Here is a 19,930-nt window from a genome sequence, read left to right as displayed (position 1 = left end):
GTGAGACAGGGGAGGAGCCTAATGACAAAGAAAAAAAAAAAAAAAAAAAAAACGAATTAGATAGATAGATAATATCTATAATAATAATAATAAGCCCAAAGCGGAGAAAGGGGGCCGTTTGGAAAGATGATGCTGAACCGGCACCTCGGATGTATTCAAGGATCGGCGGGTTTCTCTTTGTTCTGCCTCCTAAAACTGAAAGTGATCCTGGTGTAAAATCGGAGGAAGAATGTATTAGATACTGAGTGGCGGGCTGGTGTGGAGAGAAGAACGAAAGAACGTGTTCTTACTCCTTGCTCTAATAACGGGGAGAGGGGAGAGATCTCGAGCTGCAAACGCAAGCCGGACGGGTGGTCAATTCATAATCCGGGGAGCGAATGTTGAGACTATATAGACTTAACTATATAGAGATTGATAATGCTCGAGACAAGCAAGTTGAGGACTGGGGAAGTTGCAGAAGAGAAAGCGAGGGCGACAATCAATATAATTATGATGATGATGATGATGATTATGATTATTATTATAATTATCTCCGGCGATACCGTTCCGTTCCGGCTTGGAAGTTGGTTCAAAAGGGCAGAAAAGCGCAAACTAGTTGGCGGGCATTTAAACCCATTAATAATAGGTTCAGAGTTGAACCCAAGTGGGGGGTGGATGTTCGTTGGAACTTGGAGAAGAATCGCTAAGAACAGGGGGGTGGCTTATAGCTAGATAGAAGGAATAACTATAAAGAGGATACCTCAATTTGAGTGGGAGTGTTAATAGTCCTCAACCTGCACTGTATGATGTGTCGATTCCAAAGCCATAAAGTAAGCTGTTCAAAAATGTGTGTACTGTAAGTACATAGTACGTACCAGGGGGAAAAAGAAAAAGGAAAAAAAAAAGGTATGATGCTGGCTGCACTTCCATAAGGCTGGCCGCGCGGCAAGTCATTTTAGACGCAGGCAACGGAGTATCTAACCAGTCGCGTGCGAAACAACAATCTGCAGGTCTCAAAATTACAGAGTAAATAGTGCACATATGAACATCGTACTTCAATAAATTTCTAATATCTTGATCTATTTAAACGGCTCGCCTTAATTTACTTCCACGACTCAATGGATCCTCAAGCGAACTGACTGTCAAGTAATCACAATCATAGATGGCTGACGAGGACCGGGGCTCCCGCGAACATTTAGATTGCGCCAACTATCGACGTTATCCAGTCTTGATATGGCGTAGTCATAGTGCGATGTTTTCCCCAACTGTCTCAGCATAAATGTATATCATTTGCGGTTGTCTGTAATCTAATTTGACAATAATGGACGCCAATTCGCACCAAACAGTAGGCTTGGGCTCCTGGGAGTCAAACTTTATGTACTCCAGAGTTGATGGTATGCAGTCATAGCGTTATTATTACTACTACTATGTTACCTGAAAGACTCTTCAATCATGTTATGCAATTATGCTATGGTATGGGATGGGAGGGATGAGATGCCTACGGCATAAATCACGAGAAACAAGTACTATCCTTGGCCTCACTGGAGTTCTGAGAACCTTAGGCATCAATATCCTGAAGCACGAGAAACTTCTCCATAGTCCAGTCGGACATTCCACAAATGACTAGGATTGCGCCATGCTTAAGAGTATATTGACCGATAACATAGCAGCCAATAATCAAAGACAACAATGGTAGAATAACTCTTACCCTTTACCAGGATCCTGAACTGGCTTGAACCATGAGATCTGGGCCATTGATACAATGAGATTAGATAGCTACGCATCGAGAGTTGTGTTCGGTAGTAGGGCATCGCGCACTATTTGCATCATCCCCTATTGATCACATTGAGATGTCTTGACCCTTGGGATAAGAATATGAAGTAGGGAGTGAGAGGGATACTCCGCACTCGATTTTTAAGTACTCCGTACTTGTTGGTGCCTGAGGTACCCTCTTCCATACTAAGGAGAGATCGCTCAAGCTCAATGTCCCAACAACTCCAACGCTCATACTCCTTTTTACAGTAGCGCCATCGAAGAAGATACTGATAACAAGTATTCCATGAGTCATGAACCAACAGATCGAACTTCCACAGTGTGATTTTCTCGAACGTATCGAAAGTAAACAAGTCCGCCCGTCCATAACTAGAGATGAGAGGGGCTGACATAAGAAGCCCTACCGAGAGGCGCTGTACCCAACCCGGCTAGCGCACCTTAGTCAGCCACCCACACAGGAAATCTCGCTACACCACAGCAAAAAATCCCACGAAGAACGAACCTCCGACGACCTGAACCACCTCGACCTGTCGACAAACCCGCGCCTCCGTCTTGACCGCGCACACCCGTCAAGATGAAGCTCAACATCTCCTACCCGGCCAATGGGTCGCAGAAAATCATCGAGGTCGACGATGAGCGCAAGCTTCGTCCCTTCATGGAGAAGCGCATGGGAACCGAAGTTAGCACCCCCCCAGCCCTCTTGCTTTTGAAGTACCGGCATTCCGAATCAGACAACAGAATTTGCGGCAGCCGGAAAGAGCGATGGGAACTTGGAATATGAGAATAGAAGACTGATTGGGGCTTTTTTGTTTCATTAGATTGTCGGCGACTCCCTCGGTGATGAGTTCAAGGGCTACATCTTCAAGATCACCGGTGGTAACGACAAGCAAGGTACGACTCCGGATGTCCTACTTGTGTGCAGATTGTGGATCTTTCAGCACGTTTGCATAAGGGGGTTTTGTGCTGACATTTGATTTGAACAGGTTTCCCCATGAAGCAGGGTGGTATGTAACGACCGCAGAATTTCACGACAGGAAAAAACAGGATCGTTCAGAAACTTACCAAATCCTTCAGTTCTCCTTCCTACCCGTACCCGTCTGCTCCTCGCCGATGGCCACAGCTGCTACCGCCCCCGCCGCACTGGCGAGAGAAAGCGCAAGAGTGTCCGTGGTGGTATGTTTCGAACCGTCTTATCAGAAGAACAGCCCGAGAAATGGAAAGAATTGAGTGTTGTTGACACGCGTCATTCACAGCCATCACCAACTTCGACCTTGCCGTCCTGGCCCTGAGCATTGTCAAGCAGGGCGAGACTGAGCTCCCCGGTCTCACCGACACCGTTGTCCCCAAGAGACTCGGCCCCAAGCGTGCCACCAAGATCCGCCGCTTCTTCGGTCTCGACAAGAAGGATGATGTCCGCAAGTTCGTCATCCGCCGTACCGTCACCCGTGAGGGCAAGGCCGACTACACCAAGGCCCCCAAGATCCAGCGCCTGGTTACTCCCCAGCGTCTCCAGCGCAAGCGTCACAGGATCGCCCTCAAGCGCCGCCGCGCTGAGGTTGCCCGCGAGGCTGCGTAAGCTTACCCCTCTCTTTTCCACCCCCTCCCTCATTCTATCCAAATCCTTAGGATGTACTAACATCGTGGACAACAGTAACGACTACGCTAAGCTTCTCGCCAACCGTGTCCACGAGGAGAAGGCCAAGCGTGACGAGCTCCGCAAGCGGAGAGCGTCTTCGATGAGAAAGTAAATGTTTTTTTCTCCGGGGGTTAATGGTCGGGTTACGTCTCCTATTATGGCTAGGGAAAGGGGGGTTTTGAGTTCAACGCAGGGGCGACCCAAGTGAAGAGAAGGACCCTTGGGGAGAAGAGCGTCTGCGGAACCGGGCACGCTCCTGGGTGTGCCAAAAACTAAAAACTCAATACAAGAATTCATTTTACACGGAGTGCATGGGAAAAAAATGTTAAAGGATTCTTTTCTTTTTTTTTTTTGTGATCTTTTTTTCCCTGGCTTCGTCCTCTTGTCTTGACGTCTTGCCTGCCATTGTGTCTGAGCCTTTCCCTCCTCCCCCCTCTCGCAGCACTTGATGTGGTGTGGTGACGGTTCCGTGGACTGCCTTACGCACTGCTTACCTGAATGAAATGAAGCCCTTTTTTTCTCTAAAAAACGTTTGTTCTATGCTTCCTGGGGGGTTTTGGTCTGTTGCGATTCGACTCGAGGATTTTAGACCTTATGGATGGTTCACCCTCTTGCCAGCCCTTGACATATTCGGATCAGCATGTAGTGGGGACTGAGCCTCATACTCCGGCGTAGTATTGCACCAACTTAGTACACTTGGTAACCATGCCAAAGGGCGATTCACCAACACCACCATATCAATACATAGCGCAACTCAATGTAAGAAGTTGAAGCATTGGTTCTCTAACCGGTAATATATGTACAAAATCGTGTCAATTGGATATTGAAAATGCTAAGCAAATGCGCTTGAAACTTTTGCCTCGTCCTCCCTCGCCAAATCTTTTGCGTCTCGTGTCATGTCAAAATATTCGTGTTATAGTTGTTAGAAATTGAGGTGGGGGGGAAAACAAAACGAAAAGAAGAAAACCCGTGTTGATTCGCCCGTCTGGAGTCGAATCGAAAGAACAAACAAGCTGCTTGATGACGTTCATAAATGAAAGAAAAAGGAAAGAAGCCCAAAGGCAGTACACAGATTAATCTAGAGAGAAACCAATTCACTCTCATGAAAGGACTATAAGAGACACGTCTCTCTGAGACATCTGGCATCTTGTGTCTCAATGTATCTACGCAACAGCGTGCGAGAACAGGAAGCTGACGGATTCACCATTGTGTGTACGACGGCAGGCTTCAGCCAGTGTGGGGCTGATATCAATGGTGTCGATCTTGTCGCACAGCTCCTTCTTCTCCTTGTGGGGTACAGTGTTGGTCACGACAACGCGGTTCAGGCAACTCTTGTTGATGTTCTCGATAGCATTGCCGGAGAGAATGCCGTGGACAACGATAGCGTTGACCTCCTTGGCACCGTGCTGCATGACCGTGTCGGCAGCCTTGACGAGAGTACCGCATGTATCAGCCATGTCGTCAACGATGATGGCAACCTTGTCCTTGACGTTTCCAACGAGAACCATGCGCGAGACTTCGTTGGGGCGGGCACGTTCTTTGTGGATCAGAGCGAATTGCAGGTCAAGGCGATCAGCGATACCGGTAGCACTATTATTTTCCATGATCAATATCTCCTCCACAACCACAAAGCTGATGCTAGGAAATGTTCAGATACTTACCGCTTCGCACCACCAGCGTCGGGACTGACAATGACGCAGTTCCTCACATCCAGGTGCTCCCGGATCCACTTCAACATGCTAGGCTCAGCATACAGGTTGTCAACGGGAACGTTGAAGAAACCCTGGATCTGGCTGGCGTGGAGATCCATGGTGATAACGTGGTTGCAGCCAGCCGTCTGCAGCATGTTCGCCATCAACTTCGCAGTAATCGGGGCTCGGCTCTTGTCCTTCTTGTCCTGGCGGGCGTACGGGAAATTGGGGATGACAGCGGTGATGCGCCTTGCTGAGGCAGTCTTGCAGGCGTTGATCATAATCAGAAGCTCCATCAATCCGTCGTTGATGTCGTTGGGTTTCGTAGACTGCAAGATGAACACTGCGGAAAGTAGAGAAAACGCGCAGGTTAATTCAACGTCCAAATCTATGCGTCTGAAACCACCGAAAAACGGGAGTGGGAGACAGTACCATCCTCGTCTCGTACGCTTTCACCGATCGTAACACTTGTCTCCGAATTCGAGTATTGCAGAACCATGATCTTGGTCAGCTCAATGCCGAGGCTATGGTATTAAAATCCCGTCAGTCATTGCATTGCGCCTGGAGAGCAACAGGTCATCAGAAAACAGCATACCGAGCAGCAACCAAGTTGGCAAGCTCAGGATGGCTGTTGCCAGTCAGGAGCTTAATCGAATTTGTAGCCATTATATCGGAGGTTCGATGTGATTCAACGCGGGCGCAAGGAGAAAATTGAATCGACGCAACGCGATCAGATTGCGGGGTTAGGTTCGAGGAGACGACAAGGAGGGCCAAGAACGAGAGAGTATGTTGGGATTAGGACGAGGGACAGATTTTCATGCCAAAGCACTATTCGCTTTTGATTCAATAGCAAGATGGAGGAAACCCGATAGATGCCCCGCGGGCAACTTCTGCTCGAACTTTTTTTCTCCAGCCAAAGGCGGTCCTGTCCCGTGACTTCTGCCTACCTGGGCCCACTTTGGCTCACCGCCTTATGGATAGGATAAGCGATGCATTTCAAAGAGGAATGTTTTTATACAAGAATTGGAGAAAGAGGAAGATACGCATGATATGCAGTTTGTGATACTTGATAGGGATCGTTTGACTGCACAATAGGAGAAGATACCGGGGAAGAACCATGCAAGAGCTGCAGAGATAGAGTGATGATTGCAGCTGATAGCTGCCAGATAAGATGATAGGCGGCGCATGATAAGACCAATATATATTCTCTACCATCAAATCACTACGGAGTGACACTGATGACGGGGATGAAAACAAATATTTTTAATTCTAGGGGTGGTAGCCTAAATACATGAATCAAGAATAATGGAAGATGTCCTAGCCTCGGTAACAGAACCCCAGTTGACCTGCACTTCAACTGGTAGTTTGTCCTTCAGCGACCATCCAACTCGTTCGACCCCGTGCAGTACTGTCCTCGGAAAAGATCGCGGAAATAATACAGACATGCTGGAAAAGAAGGGGAGCATATGTTGAACGCCGTCAAATGCTCCGGGGTCCCGGAAAAAAACAAACAGGAGACGGGTGATAAACCATGCACCGTCGTGTAAACCATAAAATGACCAACGAAATTAGGATGAAGGGCAAGTCAGCAGTTTATGCGAATCCGAAATATTCACTACCAGCTGTGATGGCAGTATACAGACGCTGCCTCAGAGTCTCGTAGTTTTCGTACTCAGGAAGATCAAGCTCTGTTCGGTCGAGTTAGCTTCTGCAGCTTCAAGAGTATTGAGGTGAACGCATAGACTTACGATTGAAACACGTGTGAGAACTTGGAAGACGGTCCTTGTTGCCGTAGTCACGATGGATGTTGAATTTGCTGACTCCGTTCATGCCCTCAAGTTCTTTGAAGCCGTTGAGTGGCACTTTACTGGTTCCAGTAACGAACTGCAGAAGCTTGGCACGCTCTTCCTTGTCGAAGGAGCGGACAGCGCGCCAGAACCACTGGATCTGAGGTGACGAGGCAGAGTAATTGTGGTACTCGGTATTGGCTTTCCAATCATCCACGTCAATCTCCGGAAGCCCGGAGATGAGGAGTTCGAGCTCCTGTTCGTTGAAAATTGAAATCAGATCTGGGGGAATGATCTCATGGAAACCTGCAGAGATGGTTAGTTGCTACTATAATCAACCAATCCCAAAGGGTGCTGGAACATACCATTGAGGAAGTTGTCAAGTTGGTCCTTGACGGATTTGACCAGACGATAGTCCACCACTCGCTGCACATACTCTTCCTTGTTCTCCTGGGTGACTGGGATGTTGCTGCCATTCTCTATCAAATCAATCACCTGTTTCTCGCCAAAATCATCGGTTTCGACAGCAAAAGTCTCGGTGATAATATCGGTGATGTCGTTCTCGAGCATCCACAAAAGCGACTTGTAGTAGTCGAGATCGAGCGTTTCCATGTCCTTGATGGAGACTGATCTACTGAGAATGCACTTGTAGACAGCCCGGCTAAAATGGCAGTCGAGGACACGGCCTTCATACAGAGCCTTGCCAATGATGCGTCCGATGAACTTGAAGAACATCAGATGCTCGGAGTTGACGCCACTCAGACGATTTGGATGGAATGTGGTACGGTCGGCAGCCACGGGAATGAACAATGCGTAGTTGGGATTAAACATGCCGCGAGCAAGAACCTGGAACCATTCTCGCGTTACACCCCCTGCATCAACACCTTCTTCACCATGGAAGCGCACGTTGAGCTTGCCATACTTCAGCTCATCCGCTGACTTGAAGTACAGGGACTTGAAAGAATCAAGGAAGACCTGGTCTCTTCTGACGGAAAGCTGGAGGGGAGGATGGGGGTGACGAGGCTCAGCACCGCGCGAATGAATCTTGCGAGTGAAATAATTGCGCTTGTTATCAAACTCAAGAACCTTGGGGTTCTTAACCAATAGAGAGAAACTGCCACTCATCAGCCTGGGATTCTGACGGACAAGCTCGTTCAAAATCTTGCGATGTTCCTCTGTGAATCTGAAGAACAGACTCTCCATGTTGACACCATTGTCGGCCGAAGTGGTAGACACAGACAGCTCACGGCTATTTCGAGAGATGGTGGTATCCTTCAATGTCGTGTTCTTGCACACAACCATCAACGCCTCGATCAAGGGAAGTAGAATGGTGGCCACGTTCAGCATGTTCTCCTTTTGGCGGATGACAGTCAGGCATTCGCTCAGTTTCGTCCACAAAGGCCCAAATGTCGAGCTCTCATACAGAGTTTGCAGAACATCATCCTTAGATGTGGCTTCAGGCTCAGAGCCCTTGACCTTGTCGGCACGATTGGGATCAAACAGATAGTCAAGTGCAGTCAAGACACGCAACAGCTTCGCTTGATCGGAACTGGCCGGTGAGAATTTCGCCAAAGCCAAGCCTTGCATATCTGTGCCTGTTCGGGCTTGGTGAATATGGGAAAGAAGTTCATCCAGGTCAGTCAGAATCGTGGTGCAAAGACTCAAAGCCTGATTGACAAGCTCGTTTCCAATCACATCCCTGGCACCCGGGATAGCCGAAAGATTATTGATGGTTGACAACGTTTCTCTGAAAGTCTTCCCGTTGCATTCGCGAGCTGCCAAGATGTGAACAACCAAGCGAAGGTTCTCATCAGGAACAACGGGAGGCTCGATGATTTTCCTCTTCGGCTTCCCATCTTCGCTTGTCTCTTGAGCTGCCTCTGTCTTCTCAACTTCTCCCGCGGCAGCGTCTTCAGGTGCAGTCGCAGTTGCAGCCTGTTGCTCCGTAGCTTCAACTGTAGCCGCAGGGGCGTCTGTCATGGTTGTATCAGCGCTGGGACCGGTTGGCTCAGCGGGCTGAGCAGATTGTCCTTGATCAGGGATAGGCTCCTCCGCTGGCGCCCCATCTGTCTTTTTACCTTTGTCCTCTTCCTCTTGCCTTTCCTTCTCGCGACGAAGAAGCAAGGTAAGTGGTTGCGTGATACTGCTTAGCAAACTTGAAAGTTGTTCCATGCAGTTTGGATTCTCCATGATCAATTTGCGATCGAGGAGATTGAGCAGAGCATTGAGAGCGAACTTGCTAGCCTTGCCCTCTTTGCCCTTGCCCTTGCGGTTGGACTTCAACTTTGATGTCGAAGAAGGATCATGCTCGGTAAGGAAGAACCACGCAATGTGAGGATTGTACTGAGACAAGAAAGAAAGAGTTCCAAGGCACTGCTGTACGACCATGGTCGGAGTAACTTCACTGCTGACACTCGCTGATGTCTGGTAAGCCATGTTACGTTTGGCGGATTGCGGTGTCTTCTGGATCAAGCCGGGTTTCGCACGGAACGAGAGATGAGAGAAACTGCGTTCAATGGCGGTGACGTCGACACTTCCGTCCTGAAGAATAGAAAGTAAAAGGCTGATGACTTCAACGCGGTTTTGACGATTCTCACACACATTGTGAAGGATGTCATTCAATTGATGGCGCGCATTTCCTTGGAGTGGCATAAACATCAATCGAAGCAAGGTAGCAATGCCAGCTTTGTCGAGCATCTGGACTATCTGGCGCCTTTGTGGCTTCTTCGACTCCTGTTCTTCAGCTGGCTCATTCCGAGGACGATTATCAGCCCGAGTGATATCACCAAATTGAGCCAGTCGTCTTCCAGGAAGAGCGTGTGCCTCCGAAACAAATTCGGGTCCTAGGGTAGCAAGGATTTCCTCGGGCTGATCAGCGAGGACAGCCTGTCGCAAAGAGGGATCTAGAGTGGCAAGGAAGCTGGCAGCATCCATTTCTTCGGCATGAGCTGGAGCAGCAACTGGGGGCACTTGTCTGCGTGCGCTCTCACGCTCGCGCCGGCGACGGTCCGCAGCCTCTTGTTGCAGAAGCTCTTCACGAATATCCGCAGGTAGAGCTTCTAAGAACTCCTGATTGATCTCGCTAGGTTCTTCACCAGCTGCGGCAGCCTGCGAACGCTGTTCCGCAAGCTGCTGCATGATAACCTCTTCACGGAGTTCTTCAGGCAGCGCCTCGAGATACTCGGGATCGATTTCCAGTTCGGTAATATCAAGCTGGCGACCACGAATTGTTGTATGCACTCGGCGAGCAGGCTCCGATGGTCCAGCTTCCGGTTGGGCGGATGGTTCAGTAATTTCACCGGCAGCTGTCTCCTGAACATCGTCCATGGGTTCGGAAACCAGCCCAGCAGCCTGACGCTCTGCCTCTTGCTGTTGCCTTTCCTGTTGTCGCCGAGCATTCTCTTCCTCCTCTTTCCGTTTCCGCTCCTTTTCTTCCTCCTCCTTGGCAATGCGCTCTTGACGTTCACGCTCGGCTCGTTCTTCTTCACGTCGCTTGCGCTCTTCTTCCATCAGCTTCTCCCGTTGTTTCTCCTCTTCAATAGCCGGAGGAACAAGTATCTTCAATAAGGAGTTTACAACACGCTGTGTCTTCTCGACATAAGTGCTGCTGAATAAAATGCGAGCTTCCTCCTGCCAACGGCTTCGGGTAGTCGCCAGAGCAAAGCTTACGGCTTGGGATGGATCGTCACGAGTCCGAGCGGGAGGAGCTTGTGGCCTACCGAGACCAAAGATATCCTGAATACTGCGGTTTGGTAAGATAGCCCGTCTGTCGACATGGACATGGATTCCGTCGGGACGAGTGATTACGCCAAAACCTGGGGTCGATTGACCAGAAATGGCTTGCATGATTGCATTCATGAAGCTTACAGAGCTGTCCATTGGAAGAAGACGCCCTGTAGAAATAGGTTCCATGCCGTGAACCCAATCGGTAAAAGCTTCATTACCAGGCCCACGGGGTTGACCTGTGGTCTCAGCCCCCCGATCGGTTCGAACAAGGAGAGGATTTGTGCCGTCATCGTTGCCGCGACTCGGGACTTGTGTTCGGTGGAAACGGTAGGGCTGAATCGGTACAATTCCATGGCGATTGGGCATCATGCCGGTAACAGCAGCCCAAGCTGGCTGGGTACCACGGAATCGTTGGTGATGACCACGATGCAATGCAGCCTCGTCACCATCCCAACCCCATGGGTCAATGAGATCGTCATCTACAGAAGACGTTTTAGTAAATTTATCTGGGTGTTCATGAGACAAGAAAAGTCAACACACCATCATCAAATCCTTGATAAGACCCTTCATCGTCATCCATTGCGTCCAATTCCTCCTCAAGTTCATCAATTTCTTCATCATCTTAGACCATGTTAGCGAATTTCCCAAGATTTCGAGACTACAAGAGGATACTGACCGTCGTCTTCGTTTAGATCATCATCGGCCATGTCATCATGCACATCGCCGAGACTATCAGCCTGAAGATCTTCGACCCCTCCAGCAGCTTCATTCAGAACACGGAACAAGTCATCAAACCGCTGGCCATCACCACGATGGTCCGCTTGTCTGATGTCGGCGAGTTCGTCTTCGAATTGGTTCATGATCTCTGCTTCCTCATCATCTTCGGACATATCCTCACTTTCCCATTCATCTTCATCACCTTCCTCCAAGCTGTCGTTGTCCTGGTCACCAGTTATCTCACCAGCAAGAATCTCATCATCATCCATATCAGACTCGTCCTCGTCATCATCATCCTCGTCGTCTTCATCATCCTCATCCTCGTCGATGACAACCTCGATGTCCATGCCAGAATCGCCAGGAAGGCCTTCGATAGGTCCGATACCTTCAATATCGTCTTCTTCATCGCTGACAACTTCTCCATCATCCTCTGGCATATCTTCATCATAATCCATTTCGTCGCCGTATTCGTCATCGTACATTTCATCGTCTTCTTCTTCTTCCGATTCCTCTGAACTTGTCTCCTCTTCATGACGAGGCTCCAACATTCCTAATGTCGAGTGACGGAAGAGATCAGGAGTTTCTTCACGGTCATCATCAATATCTGAGACCGATGTAGCGGATGAGATTTCATCATCTTCCGTGTCTCCGAGGCTAGAAATGTCCGACGATTCACTCAGAATGACGGCCGTCTGTGTAAGTTTGTTCAGAGGACGCAAGATATATTTGATAACCCGCTTGGACGTCGGGAAATTCAAGTCGATTTCGGCGATGGACGCGGTCAAAGCGGATATGAAATGTTTTTCAAACATGGTCTTTGCGAGCTGTCTGGTGGAAGAGGGGAAGGCAGTGTCACCCGAAACGAATGCATAGCCACTGAGCATTTTGTCGAATAGGTCCGCGAGTGACATCAACCTGGAATATTTCATATCCAATGGCTCGTTCGAAATATTTGCTTCCTTGTATGCCCGCAGCGCATGTTCCAAGACAAAGCGCCTGACAAAAGTGAGCTCAGGCTCGTCTTCCTCAGTCGCATTTCGATCGTTGCGACGTCTTCCAGGACCTCCAAATTCCCCCGTTTTGGTGCACAGAGCGACAAGTACGCGCATTGTCCAAGCAGAAGTATTACTTCGCTTTTTGAAAGAGACCGATTCGTCATGTTCCATGGTACCGATAGGCACAAGAACATTCAGAAGGTAATTCAAGATACCTGAACGAGGTTTCGATGGTGTGGTGGCGTGAGGATCAGCCTTGCGAGAGAAATTGATAAACTCAACTTTGGTCCGATTGTAGGACGATAGCAGTTCCGTCAGACACTGAAGCAAGAAACACCGGTATATGTAGATAGGATGCTCATCAGCCTTGAAGGGGGGCTTTTCTGTCTTCTTGGAAGTACGCGCACCCTGTAAGTCGCTGCTGGAGACAGAGGGGGAGGGCTCATCTGTCGACATTTCCACATCTGTCTGAGTCTCTGACTGATCGGGAACAGACGTGTCCGTAGTCTCAACTGCGATTTCTTTATCGTCGACATCCTTATAGGACAGAAGTTCAGAGAGCAAATAGTGGATCACACCATCAGGATTCTCCACAACAGGTGGCTTCAGCTCCATAATTTTGCCCTTCTCTTTGTCCTCCGATGGAGATGCTTCCGCGGGAGCTTTATCAGTAGTCGTGCTCTCAGACCCTCCTTGACTCGATGAAGAAGCCGCGGAATCACTTATCTTATCCGCCTTCAAGGTCAGGGTTTGAGGGCGTTGACGGTTATCATACCGCTGCAACTTCAACTTCTCGTTGGTAACTTCCACAAAGAGCTCAGGTGATCTCAGAACGAGGTGATACATCTGTCGAACGTAGCCCGTAGTGTCGATTTGACGAGAAGATTTCGACTCGAAATTGGCCACAATTTCGCTCCGCATGATTTGTCGAATTGTGTCTTCGTCTTCGATTATGTGTCGAAGAATCAACATAAAAGCACTTTGGAGTTTCTCATTTGTAGAGCTGGAAAGTTGCTTGACCATCACAAATAGGCGCTGCAAGCTTCGCTTTTCTCCAAGTCGAGTGGCGATACTGCGGTTCCGAGTGAGAATGACAAGAATGCGGCACACTGAGAGAGCCAGGGTATCATCCTTCCCAGTTCGAGGTAGGATTTCAATAATAGCTTCGTACAGTTGGGTTTTCTGATCGAGAGAGACCAAAGGTTCCTCAAGTTGCGCCGGTCCTTCGTCATCACCGGTAGGATTATTACCATCCGGCATGTTCCAGCGAATTTGGGGTGGCTGCGCATCATCCGAGAGCAACTTTTCCAAGATCAAAAGAACATGTCCAATCCAAGGGAAGGACTCGTCTGCTGATTGTTCGGGAGAAACCTTGATAAAGCCAAGGAAGGTTGTGAAGCATTCCTTAAGCTCGTCCAGAGTAGCATTGTACATTTCTCTATCTTGGAGAACCAAGGCAAGCAGATGAGCATAAGCTGCGACCTTTTTGCCAGCAGCCTGGAAATTTTCCATCTGCAATGAGACCAATGACTGAACAAGGATCTCGCCCACTTCCCTTCGAAAGCTCTCAGGATCACGGTGCTTTTTTGTTGCGGACGCTATGAGATCAGAAAGTTCGAACGAAACGTCGTGATGCTCATTCAGAACGTCCAGGCAACGCTCAATCAGATTTGAGCGAACCTTTTCGCGTTCAGCGTCTAAATCTTCAACCGTTGTAATTTCGCGTCGCCTTGGGGTCTGATCTGCGTGCTGCTCGGAAGATGCGTTTGCTGACTGATTCTGATTCTCGGACGAGTTCGAGTTACCAGGAGCATCAGTGCTACGAATGTTCCTGTACGAGGACCCCTCTCGATCATCAGTCCCTGCGTTTTGCTCATCATTGAGGATCTGCGTCAAAGCTCTAGCCAAGAACTCGGTGCCGTTTCCGAGATCGCCGTCGGACCTGCCTTCATCATGCTGTTGACGCGAATCATCGTCTGTTGATCGGCCTGATGCCTGAGCTAGAAGCATGGCGAGCGTGGAACGTTCCAGAAAGCCGCTATTGAAAGGTGGTGCATCGCCAACAGCGGTGTCTTCGGATGTCTCGCCACTAGAGGAGTCAATGTCTTCTGTATTTGGCGGAACTCTTGGTGGAGCCAGCAGCCAGTTTTGAGCTTTGCAGTACTCTTCCGCAGCAAGGTATACGTTATTGCAGCGGTAGAGAGCCTCTGTGGCCAGATCTTTATCGAAGCCCTTATCCTGATGCAGATGAGTGACACGATCCTTGTTGGTCACGACCTTCTTCTTTGTTGCTTCTGCCAAGTAAGGTGGTGGTTCAGAGCGCCGAGCAGCTCCTGTCTCGTACTCGCCATCCAGAGAAGAACGCAGGATCTCAACAAGACATTTGACTACAGAGCTGGATGACTGTGTCGTGAAGTCGGAATTCCACATCTCTCGAGCCATAGGCAAAATCTCCATACGAAGATCAACCAAGAACTGGCCGGGTTGGAAATAATCTGGTCGATCTCGATCCCGATCACCGGTTGTCATGGTCTGTGTCTGGCTGGAATCCACAATATTCTTGCCCGATGCTAACTCAGCGAAAAAGGAGAGGATGATTTTGATGCCACCATAAGCAGATGTGAGCCGTGCCGAGACATCGCTCTCAGACTCGGATACAGACTCCGGCGGGGTAAGGGCCTTGACCTCGCGCATAAAAATATCGCAGATATTTTTCATAATCTTTAAGCCATTTTGCCTCTTGAAGGCGAACAGAACAAGAGTGAGATAGTGCGAGTGGGGGCGTTCAGCCGTCGCTGTCATGAAATGGAAATTAGCACTTGGCCTAAGGAAAAGATCCACGCCCTGAGAATCTCCTAGGAGCCTAGGAAATGCAACATACCTTCGTACAGCAAATGTGAGAATGAAGAGAGGATCACAATTAGGTATGCGAACCGATGCTTAGTGCTATCGCTGGAGTTTGCAGGACCAAACTGCAGTTGTTTAAGCACCGCCCCTGAGATTGCATCCGCTACTAGAGTCGCGTTTTGTCTCTGGTACGAGTCAACTCGGCGCTTTCCTATCAGGCCAAGTCCCAAATTGTGGAAAAATCCTGTGATCGAAGAAGGCAGGGAACTAAGAAGATAGCGAAGTGCCCGCACATTCTTGAAAGCTACACCATCTTCGGGCACCTTGGCTGTGCTCACTTTGGTATCCTGTGCAACGTCTTCAGGGGCAGACGCGATGGTAGTTGCGCCTTCTTGTGAAGGTTCAGCAGAGCCCCCTTCAGCATTAGGCGTTCCAGAAGGTTCATTGGACTTTTCGGCACCAGCTGTGGCCTGCACCTTTGTTGCTTGATCCCAGGTAGCAGGAATATTCCTCTCAAGAAGGATCTCCTCCCACACGCAAGCGGCATGCAAGCTTCCCAAAGCCGAAACGAGGCTGCAATATCGATCGGCCAAGTTGACTTGTGCAAAAGCGGAAGTGTGTTGGCTAGGCCGAGTCTGGTACAAAGGCATAGAGAAGATCTCACGAAGCAGATCCGTAAGAACGAGAGTAGCCGCAATGTGTCTAGCATAGTACGTTCCGTTGGTTTTCGCAACGAGTTCAGTCTCTTTGCCTTTGGATTCTGATTCGGTATCGATGGATGACTTGATCAGCGGAGTAAAGAATCCCGAATCTTTGGGTTCAGACCAGAAACCGGCAAGGTTATTAACAGCGGTCTCGGCACGAGTAAGAAGAGATGGCAAAACCAGATGGGGTTTCGTCTCCGCCAACATGTGCACTAGCACGGTAAGCTCTTGGTTGGCATCTGAATTGTGGAAGTCAAACGGAAGACTTTGCAGGGTCGCAAAATCCAGGACGAATTCAACTCCTCCAGATTCGATGAAAAAGGAACAATTGGCTTGATTCTCGAAAAATGCACCCAAGAATCGCACGACCGGATAGAGATAATCAGTGACTGTGAGGCCAGCCGCATCCTGATCTTGGGGCTCCACAGAATCAGACGAAGACGGAAGGATTTGGCTCAAGTCTCCTAGATTGAGTTTACCACCATCAGGAAGTGTAGCGGAGGTCAGTTCCCGAATACCGAGGTTTCGCATGTTGTCCAGTGAGGCATCGGCAGGGGCGCCAATTTCCAAGGCCAGCACAGACCGATCGCCTGATATTGTGGGCTGTCCTTCAGGACCTTCCACCCACATCTTGGTTCCCATACCGTATGCCCAGGCCTTGCTCTTGCAGAGGAGACCAACACGAGCAACCATCACAATAACAGCAGTCATAATTGAAGATTTCAATGCGGGGTGGTGTCGGACTAATTCATCGAAGGTCGTGCCCAGGGCCCGAACGAGATTGTGATCATCCTTGAGGCATTTGACATGCTGGGGATTCTCAAAAATCTCGAAAAAGCTCTCCAAGGCGTTCGAGGATTGGAACAACTCAAGACCAGAAGAATTGAGGCAGATAGCCCCGAAAGCAGAAGGAATGCAAGACAGAGCCTCTGCAGCAGACATGATACCCGGGGCAAGGCGCGCATCTTTCGACCGTGCCATGCTGTATTCTCGGGTGTTCTGACCGTCACGGGCCGATGATCTAGTGTCGGCACCATTCCCTGCGGAAGATGGCTGACCCTGAGGTTGAATTTCAGGCTCAGTGGCTGTGGTCTCGGCGACTATGGTCTCAGCAGTTGTGTTCTCAACGGTGGTGGACTCAACGGTCGTAGTTTCGACGGCTGGTTTTTCAACAGTCTTAATCTCAGAGGATGTGACAGCTTCGAGAAAGCTTTTGCTGAGGCCAGCTTCGGCTATAACGGCATAACTGGTAGGCTCATTGTGAATGAAACTACTCAGGATGTTGACGGCATTGCTCCAAACATGTGAACCGAATATCTGAGCATTCTCAAATACGAGACGGAGAGAGGTCAACAACTGCGGGGAATCGATCAAGTTTCGTAGGACTCTATCAAAACCGCCGCCGTTGTGTTGCATTATGTGATTCACAAACCGGAACATCCACCGTAAAGTTTGTTGCTGAAAGTATGGAATCTGGTAATCGATAGACGGGGTCTTGTGTTGCGGGGGAAGTCCCTCACCTCGTGAAACACTCTCGAAGGACGTCTTGGTCTCATAGTCAATGAGATCAGAGATAGCATCGAATCCCTTCGCGTTGGTGAGCGTGGCGAGAGCATCGCGGACTGCATGCACGAAAGTATCGAGGAATTCCATGACCCGAGAATACACGCGACGTGCCTTCTCAGTCCGAAGATTCAGGATGTCCACGAACATCGGAATCAACCCAGCAGAGACAAGCGTCTCGGGAGTTCTAGTGCTTGAACCAGGAAGTGTGCGCAGGAGGGCGAGTAGAGCATCCCGCCATTCGTCCTGGTAGGCTTCATCCTTATCGCGTTCTTCAGACGCTAGCTCGTTGACTACCTTGCGGGTGAGGAACATGAGAATTCCATGGTTGACATTGACGCTCAGCGCAGCGCATACGTCAATGGCCCTTGACTTATGCTTCGCCAGGGCATCGAGGGCATAAAGACCAATAGTCTGCAGAATGCGCGAGACCGGAAGGTCGCCACTTGCACCTAGGTGTACTAACTCACCAAGCTGGAAGGCAAGCTGAAGGCGTTTTGGCTGTTCCATGTCATATTGCAGGATCTTTTGTTGGAACAGTGTCTCCGGATAAACGTAAGCAAGATTCGTGATTGCAAGAAGCCTGATGGCAAGAATTTCTTCTCTGCTAGAGCTCGATGCTACCAGACCCTGAGCCGTACGGATGCGATGAAGCAATTCGTATTTCGACTCGTTGGGCAGCTCACCTAGATGCGAAGCAAGGAGGTCTTCGGCCTTCGAAGAAGAGATCTTGGCGTAAGGAATGTCCAGGATCTTCCCACCGCGTAATGCCTCTTCTGGCTTCCCGGAAGGAGAATTAGTAATAGAGCTCGGGGAATCATCCACGATCGTAGTACGTGTCAGATGGGGTGTAGGATGGGTGTGGCTCCTCCGAAGCGGTGTTGGTGTAGTCGGAGGTTGCGGCGGAAGTCCGACATTTGGAGCCTCAGAAGCCTGCTTAACCGGCTCTGGTGAAGAAGATGGGTAATATATCAAACGAACATGACCCCACTCATCCCAGCCATCGGTTTCCCGAGTGATCGAGATGAGATCGTTGGCATTATTTTTGGTCTGAGCACCCTTCTCCTTGCCTTTAGCCCCGGTAGCAGCACCACCAGATGGCTTGCCAGACGTATAAGGGCGCGGAATCGGTGCGGCGATTTTCTGCAGCTTTTCTAGATCGATGTTATAGTGGGCTGCCAGCAAGCTCTGCTGAAGGTGGGAGCCACCTCGCTGACGAGAATGGTATCTTTGTGCCAAGCAAAGGGACAGACGAAGAGTTGACTGAAGAAGAGTAAACGAAGTGGTGTTCAAAAGTTCTCCTAAGCGTTCGCTGCTGTTATACAAGCTACGATTGCCGCATTTCTCTAACAGAAGTCTAGAGAAATCGAGAATCACTTCCACAAGCTCTCTATCTCCTTCTGGGCCATATCCCAAAGCATCCAGCTTGGTGTCTGCATCCTCGGGACTAGTCTGACTCTCGCCAGTCGCATATGAATCAACCAGGACGTGACGGCCGAAAGGCTTGGTCTGTGGACCCGCATTAAGAGCATACTTCTCGATGACAGACGCGAGAATCTCGTCGAACCGGTTCAACACATTGATCCAGTGATAGAGATCGCCTCTGGGAAACGGCCACAGACGTGAGAATGTGTTGAGGTGTGTAGGGAGCTCTGGGATCGGGACACTCGTGGCACGAGCAACGAAATCCGTCAGATACGGTGACTAGAATAGTGGGGAGGAAATTTTTTCGTCAGCCTTCATCCTCATGCTGGAAGAGCAAGCGGGGGTGAGAAACTTACAATTGTCGCCTCATGCTTCTGGCTCGCCGCTTTCTTGATTCTCCCCATGATGACGGTTTAAGGTAGACAGTAAACCATGAGGAGGTTCTGTAAGTCCAGAAGTTGCTCCTCCTAGCGAGGGTGGGGGGTGGGGGGTGCTGGTCGTAAAGACCTGGACGCGCAGACTATCGCGAAGAAGCCTTATGACGTTTTAGGTCCTCTTCCTTCCTCACCAAAATTGGAAGTCAAAGTGCGGGAGGCAGAGAGTCAAGCTCCAGGCCAAGATGATGAGGGTCGAATATAATAAAATTCCTTATTCTTCAGTAGGGAGGCTCGAAAGTGAGGGGAAAGTGAGACCGATGCTGGATGAAGAGGTTGCAGCTTTTGAAGTACCAATGGGCAGCAGAAGATCGGAGAAACAAGGTGCAGGTCGTTTCTCTGAGGTTCCGACAACCTGTTCAGGCACGATACTGTAGAAAGAGATATGAGAATTCCCCTTTGAGGTTACAGTGGGATGGAGAATGAGTGATGAAAAGGGTGGAAAGAAGGATGGGTTCGGTGTCGAGAGATGGTTCGTGAAATTATCCAGATGACGGACGGAGCTCTGGCGCTCTTTTACTTGACCTAGTTTTGGCTGTTGCAAGCCCAAGCAGAGAACAGCCCGGAGCGGGTGTTCTTCCCCACCGAACAACTGATTTGCCTACCTAACTGCTACCTGGTATGCCAATAATGAGGGCACAGAGACCTTTTGA

The 19,930-nt window shown here is 49.5% G+C and overlaps 3 protein-coding genes across 3 annotated transcripts, besides 3 other annotated features; 1 reads left to right on the top strand and 2 right to left on the bottom strand.

The window, feature by feature from the left end:
* Positions 1 to 26: 26 nt before the first annotated feature.
* Positions 27 to 52: a microsatellite.
* A 437-nt stretch (positions 53 to 489) lies between these two features.
* Positions 490 to 515: a microsatellite.
* A 1,811-nt stretch (positions 516 to 2,326) lies between these two features.
* Positions 2,327 to 3,500, top strand: ACLA_049970 (40S ribosomal protein eS6; the record flags this gene model as incomplete). The annotated part of the gene is made up of 6 exons (XM_001271950.1): positions 2,327 to 2,431; positions 2,571 to 2,643; positions 2,736 to 2,756; positions 2,827 to 2,925; positions 3,006 to 3,324; positions 3,404 to 3,500. The coding sequence occupies 6 exons, from the start codon at positions 2,327 to 2,329 to the stop codon at positions 3,498 to 3,500; spliced, it is 714 nt and encodes a 237-aa protein (XP_001271951.1).
* Positions 3,501 to 4,551: 1,051 nt separating this feature from the next.
* ACLA_049960 (ribose-phosphate diphosphokinase) lies at positions 4,552 to 5,745 on the bottom strand (the record flags this gene model as incomplete). The annotated part of the gene is made up of 4 exons (XM_001271949.1): positions 4,552 to 4,978; positions 5,050 to 5,422; positions 5,512 to 5,603; positions 5,675 to 5,745. The coding sequence occupies 4 exons, from the start codon at positions 5,743 to 5,745 to the stop codon at positions 4,552 to 4,554; spliced, it is 963 nt and encodes a 320-aa protein (XP_001271950.1).
* A 927-nt stretch (positions 5,746 to 6,672) lies between these two features.
* tom1 (E3 ubiquitin-protein ligase TOM1) lies at positions 6,673 to 19,247 on the bottom strand (the record flags this gene model as incomplete). Its single annotated transcript, XM_001271948.1, has 7 exons — positions 6,673 to 6,767; positions 6,828 to 7,172; positions 7,232 to 11,071; positions 11,133 to 11,213; positions 11,269 to 15,099; positions 15,186 to 19,122; positions 19,200 to 19,247. The coding sequence occupies 7 exons, from the start codon at positions 19,245 to 19,247 to the stop codon at positions 6,673 to 6,675; spliced, it is 12,177 nt and encodes a 4,058-aa protein (XP_001271949.1).
* Positions 11,565 to 11,629: a microsatellite.
* Positions 19,248 to 19,930: the final 683 nt, after the last annotated feature.

Source organism: Aspergillus clavatus, genomic scaffold, assembly GCF_000002715.2.
Source record: "Aspergillus clavatus NRRL 1 1099423829800 genomic scaffold, whole genome shotgun sequence".
Taxonomy (NCBI): domain Eukaryota; kingdom Fungi; phylum Ascomycota; class Eurotiomycetes; order Eurotiales; family Aspergillaceae; genus Aspergillus; species Aspergillus clavatus.
The sequence above is the reverse complement of the archived record's forward strand: the minus strand, read 5'-3'. Positions and strand labels throughout refer to the sequence as shown.